Below are 6,000 nucleotides of genomic sequence, written 5' to 3'. Positions count from 1 at the left end.
TTATAATTGAAATTGTTATCCAAAATAGTATCATTATGATAATATCTCGTGTATTTTAAATAAAAATAGTTTTATAATTAAATTAATATCAAATATATTCGTAATAACAAATTAAATTGAATATTTAGTAGATATAAAGTTTATATATATATTCACACGACTAACATAAAAATATGAATGATTAATTGTGTAATTTACCCTTTGTACATTTACATAGTGAAAAAATATGGGAGACGCATTGCACTCCATGCGTAGCATTCACTCTATTTCACGAAATAATTTCGAGAGTGCCCTATTCAAACAATTTTTTTCCAGTTGTATTATTTGATAAATTCATCCCCATCAAGGTTAATATCACATCTATCGGCAAAATATGTGGAATAATGTGTTGAATTTTTTTTTGCTCAGATGATGTAGTCGAAGGATTATTTGCCCATCTGAGGCGAATGCTACAGTTTTTCATAGGTTGCCATGTCTTCCAAATGACCTATGTTGGTCGTCATGTGCTCCGAACAAGGATTACTTAAATTTCCCTAAGTAACAAATATTACCTACATCGGTAATTAGGCTTTCACGCGATTACCGAAATTTCCCTAAGTAACAACGATTACCTACATCGATAATTAGGCTTTTTAACTACGTTGAAATGGATGTCGCCATGTATGCAGGACGACCTTATAGGTCATCATGTGATCCCGGCAACCAAACTGGCGAGATGCCTAATTACCGATATAGGTAATGAAGCAGCTCACCACAGCTCGCAGGGACGGCATGACGACCTCCTTGGTCGCTAGGAGCGCCTGACGACATATGTTCGAACTGTAGATTTCACCATATCTCAACAAATAATTTCAGTTAGACCTTATTTCAACAAATAATTTTTTTCAAAACTCTACAGCAGCAAATCAGCCCACACCTATCATTCAAAGTTTAAATATTTTAAATTTATATTAAACAATATATACGAAATCAAGTTGGTAGAATTAGTTTATTAGAGAATTTTAAAGTAATGAAATAAAATTAAATACTTTATTTTTTCAAATTAAATACTTATTTTTTTCAATATAATCTTAATTTTTGTCGATTATTTTTATTATTAATTTAAGATTTTCACTTCATTAAAAAGAATTAATAATAAATATCTAATATTCGTACAGAATAAAATATTATTTTCTAGTCAAAGCCGACCAAACACACAAAGCGGTCGGCGTCGATTCTACGTGGCACTTCCCTCGTTTCCTCGTGAAACTCGACGTCGTTTCATTTTTCATAAACTTAAAATTAGAAAACCTGTAGTGGAAGGTGGAAAGGCAAAGCGTAATTTGGCGATGAACATGTGTCCACGCCATAATCCACACCACACAGCTCTATATTTCCTTGGCCATTCCTTGCATGAATTCTAAACGCCATCAGAATTTAATTGTCTTCCTTGACCGAACCATTTATCCTCGTCTTATTGTTTACCTCCCTCATCTGTTTGTTTTCCCAAGGGGAAAGAAAGGAAAGCCCCGATAGTTGCTTTTTATTCTTTGAATCTGCCTGCAACTTGCCGGGGATGTTGATAATCGGAGAAAAATGGTTCAAGTCAAGGAATAGTATGCTTTTTCTATCATGGGTTTTTCTTTTAGTTTTCTGGGCTTGTTTTTTTTTTCATGAACTGATGGTTTTTATTTTCTCTGTGGGGACAACTTGAAGCCGAATTGTGATGCCTATGTCCTTAGAAGAGGTAAATTTTAGCTAAGAAGTTTCAAAATTGACGATTGAAATAAAGATGTTGAATTCTGGGGTTTTCTTACCTTTTTCCTGGCTTGCTTTGCAGTATCGAGTAGCTCAAACGTATATGGTGTTGAAGATGCAGCAGCAGAGTACAAATGAGGCTGAAGGCGTTGAAATCATGGAGAATAGACCTTTCGAAAATGATGTATATGGAAAAGGTCAATACACATCCAAACTATACCGTTTGCAAAGGTAATTTAAGGATGTTGAATTTTCACCTTCGTTTTTCCAATATCATATATCGTATTGTCATTAAATGATTCTTTATCATTAGCAAAATTTATATAGGTTTCTTATTCCTCTAGTTTTCCTATACATTGCTACACCGTGTTGGTAAATTACCTAAATTCATATGCATTTATGCATGCGTAACTCATGGCCTTTGATTTATCTTTTTACCATTCATTGAGATGGAATACTGGAGTTTATTGTTGTGATGTTGTCTAATCGATTTTCCCCCCACTAATTTATACAGCAAAGCACCTTCTTGGCTTACAACTATAGCACCGAAAGAGGCTCTCGTCATGCAAGAGGAATCTTGGAATGCATTCCCAAGATGTAAAACAGGTTGGCAATGTCGTTGCAGTCGGGTTTTTCTTCCCTTTTTTCCATTGCTTGACTTCGTTGTATAAGTTATATTAACATTTATCTTCTTTCTGTTGTTTACAAAATGGATATCATATTTCTCAGTGATCAAGGTAACTATTTGGTTTTCCTCAGACATATTTTCCGGACATTTCTGGCAAATGTTATGATTTCCTGTCTAAGCATGCTCATATGTCTCAAATTCATGCAGTGCCCTTATTTTACCAAGCTTTGTGTCACAATTGAAACTGTCCATCTGGAAGACAATGGCAAATCCATAAACGTAAGTTTCTTCGGAAGTCATTTTAATTAGATTTTCAGCAAGGCTCCTGTCCAACCCAGATTCTAATATTGGCATTAGTCATTTGAATGTTTTGGAAGTGCTAATTTGTGAGAAATTTTCCATGGTGTCATGTTATTCTTTCCTGTCACTTTATTTTGTTTGTACTTCCGCATAACTGTGAGGTTTACGAACAGGTGCACGGTTTAAATAAAGAACAACTGAAAGCTAGACAGGTAGAATTCATTGATATCACTTTGCCAACAACAGATTACTGGAGTTATGCAGTTGGAAGTAGCGATTTTGACTTTACTAAATTCAAATCTGAAAAAACCGGCCGTGGTCCACTTTTGGAAGGGTGGCAGGTTGGTATTTTATCTGTCGTAAGTCGATCATCTAATAAATACATGCATAGATAGATGAAGCAACTCAAGGCATCTTTCTGCTTCCGGTTCTTTCAATTAGTAGTACTTATTCAATGATATGCAAGTTTATTCCAAAGTTCTTCTCTTCAGCACTATGTATCATAGCTCTTGCTCGAATTCCAATCATTACTTCATGGAATTTGTGTTTGTCCCCACACCCAATTTCTCCTTTCTCTTCCTCCTCCTAAAGCCCCAGTCACTACCCTTGCATGGTACTCTAAATGGTATTCATGTGATCTTTGCTATAGTTGTTCGTAGACAAGATATATGACCTCGATGCGACTATGGATCTAATTGACCAAATCTTACCGGTGATATTTATATTTGCAGGACAAATGCGATACGGTAATGACAGCATATAAATTGGTTACAATAAATGTACCATATTGGGGTTTTGGTAGTAAACTTGAGCAAGCTTTGCTAGCGGAAATTTCTTAAGACTTCGATCTTTACTAATGAGCATATGCATCCATAGTCCATACACTTATCGGTCTTTTATATGCCAAGCTGGTAGCAACTTTGTATTATGTATCTTTTATGTAGGGTGAAAGAGCTCTCTTCGTGGAAAGTCACCGGAATTGTTTTGCTTGGATTGATGAATGGTTTGGGATGACAATGGAACAATTAACTGAACTTGAAGAAGAAGGTGATTGCTTACTAAATCAGGTAAGACTCCTATTTTCTGGTCACCATCGATAGAAGTGAGTCTTTTGGGATTCATGAGGGAGGAAAGGGGGCAACATGTGAAGAAGATAAACTCTTATATAAATTTCAAGTGTAACCTAAGCAACGATTGCTTCCATCAATGTGATTGCTGTGTCATTTCCACTTTATTGATTGGTTTCCTCTGCAATTAAACAGAAATTTAGCTAACCGATTTTCCTGATAGACGCCGAGAATTGCGAGTTGAGATTTCCCGATTACAACAAAACTCATTCACAGCAAGTGGTGAAGACATGATACCGTATTCTTTTTTTTTTTTGAGGCAGAAACATCAACCATATAGACACATAACTGGGGTTCTTGCATTGTAAATAAACATTGAACTTCATTGTTTACATTTTCTCAAAGTTTTAAACTAGATTTTGCAGAAATATATGTTTTATTCAATGTTCTTGTTATCATAGAAATTATACTAATTTTAATTATATTTATCAAAAACTGTAAAAACCCATTGCCTTGTTCATTTTTTATCATACATTAGTTGAAAACTCCCAAAAACTATCTCAAAAGCAGTCCACAAGCCGGACTGTTATAGCAAAAAAAAATCGTCTTTATTCGAATTTTGCCAAAAATAGCAAAAATCGTATTTATTCGAATTTTGCCAAAAATAGCAAAATCCCGAAAATCACTCTAAATTGAAATTCGAAATAAAATAAGCAATCTCCCAAAAATCCGGTCTAAATCGGATTTAAATTGACTTCCTAATTAACAATCGAAATATTACCATAAATAGTAAAAAATAACTAAATCTAGTGATTCGGAGGGGAAAACGGCAGAATTTGAGGTTGAAAAAAAGGCCACATAGAGCATAGCTCAATGTGGAGAGCGTGCGCGTCGAAAATAGCTTTCCGGATTGGGGTCTTATGCGCGATTCTGACACCTGTAGCCAAAGTTATGGCCAAAAGACTGAAACATACTCAAAACGACCCCAATAAGGAACATGTCACAATCAATTCCCGCCTTTGCGCTGATCTGCCAACTCATGGTATCTCAGCGCCATCAACGTGCAATCTGACAGCTCAGCATCATCTGTCTCGGATCTCCTGCATCACTAAGACAATGGAAACTACCCAAATACCAATATTAAAGTTTTATTACGACGAACCAGATTGTAAAAAAATAGTGAAAAAATATTGCATACCTGGATAGGGCTGAGCTTCCTCGTAGAAAACATGTCAGAAGTTTCAGGAACGCCATTAAAGCTTCTTCCAATCTTGCCACAAACTTTAGAATCCCTAATACAAGAACTAATCTTAGCTCAATACTGGTTATCCACCACGATCTTTGAGCCACCCTGAGTAGTCCCCCAAGTAACCTTTGTTCATCACGGCCGACCAGCCCCTTTATCAGTCGTGGCGTAGGCAATGAGTATGAACCCGATGAGCGCCACGATGATGAACAACATGACGAAGAGGTAAAGCCACAACAATTTGATACTAACATGTAAAATAAATGAAGGATCCAAGTAAAAACATCCCTATTTTACTACTTAATCCGATATCATCTCTAAATTTCTAATTGTTTTTTTTTTCCAACATTCATATCCCCCATCTCTGTAGTATGGATTCTTACATCTCATGAAGATAATGCTTAAAGGTTTTAGATGCCTACGTAGCTTTTTTATTATTCACAAATTCATCCGATTTTCTTTCCTTAAAATCTACACAGCATGTTAAGTTAGTGTTCTCGTTAAAATTATTTTAATTCATGAATTTAACATAACCAATGTAATTGTTAATAAGAAGATTCAATCACGTGATATAATTATAACATTTTTCATGTTCGTCTTATGTTCATTTTTCAGAAGAGAAAATAATCTCAGTGACCGAAAATGCCTTATAATATATGATTTTAACCAACTTTTTTTTGATTTGCCAAAATGACCAACAAAATCGCAACGCGAACTCTAATTTTTCAATTCAGTTTCCAAATTCGCAACGCGGTTTTGAAAAATGTGTTGCGATAATTAAAATGTGTTGTTGCGATATTGAAAAAATGTTGCGATAGTGAAAAATCCAAAATAAGTTTACATTTTAACTATTCCAAATTCACGTGGTGTTTGAAACAATAAAGAATGTGTTGCGATAGTGTAAAAGATTCCCAAGCCATTTGTAAGATCTTAGTTTGAAACAATAAAGAATATGTTGCGATAGTGTAAAAGATTCTCAAGTATTTGCAATGCTCAATCCCACATAGTATTAGAAACACTAT

General features: G+C 34.9%; 1 protein-coding gene across 1 annotated transcript; it reads left to right on the top strand.

The window, feature by feature from the left end:
• The first annotated feature begins 1,322 nt into the window (after positions 1–1,322).
• On the top strand, positions 1,323–4,250 carry LOC120156874 (phosphatidylinositol transfer protein 1-like). The gene is made up of 10 exons (XM_039168140.1): positions 1,323–1,595; positions 1,696–1,726; positions 1,820–1,968; positions 2,252–2,343; positions 2,467–2,474; positions 2,573–2,644; positions 2,839–3,006; positions 3,397–3,492; positions 3,610–3,732; positions 3,928–4,250. Exons 1-10 carry the CDS (start codon positions 1,576–1,578, stop codon positions 3,937–3,939), a joined length of 771 nt encoding a protein of 256 aa, XP_039024071.1. The 5' UTR covers positions 1,323–1,575; the 3' UTR covers positions 3,940–4,250.
• The last annotated feature ends 1,750 nt before the right edge of the window (positions 4,251–6,000 follow it).

This window comes from Hibiscus syriacus, unplaced genomic scaffold, assembly GCF_006381635.1.
Source record: "Hibiscus syriacus cultivar Baekdansim isolate YM2019G1 unplaced genomic scaffold, ASM638163v2 tig00111238_pilon, whole genome shotgun sequence".
Lineage (NCBI taxonomy): Eukaryota > Viridiplantae > Streptophyta > Magnoliopsida > Malvales > Malvaceae > Hibiscus > Hibiscus syriacus.
Note: the sequence above shows the minus strand (reverse complement) of the source record. Positions and strands in the feature narration are given on the sequence as shown.

Excerpts from the sequence above, each read along its gene's own strand:
- LOC120156874 (XM_039168140.1), top strand. The coding sequence starts at position 1,576 with ATGGTTCAAGTCAAGGAATA. Across the intron at positions 1,969-2,251 it reads AAACTATACCGTTTGCAAAG|CAAAGCACCTTCTTGGCTTA; the intron begins GTAATTTAAGGA and ends TAATTTATACAG. Across the intron at positions 2,645-2,838 it reads ACAATGGCAAATCCATAAAC|GTGCACGGTTTAAATAAAGA; the intron begins GTAAGTTTCTTC and ends GTTTACGAACAG.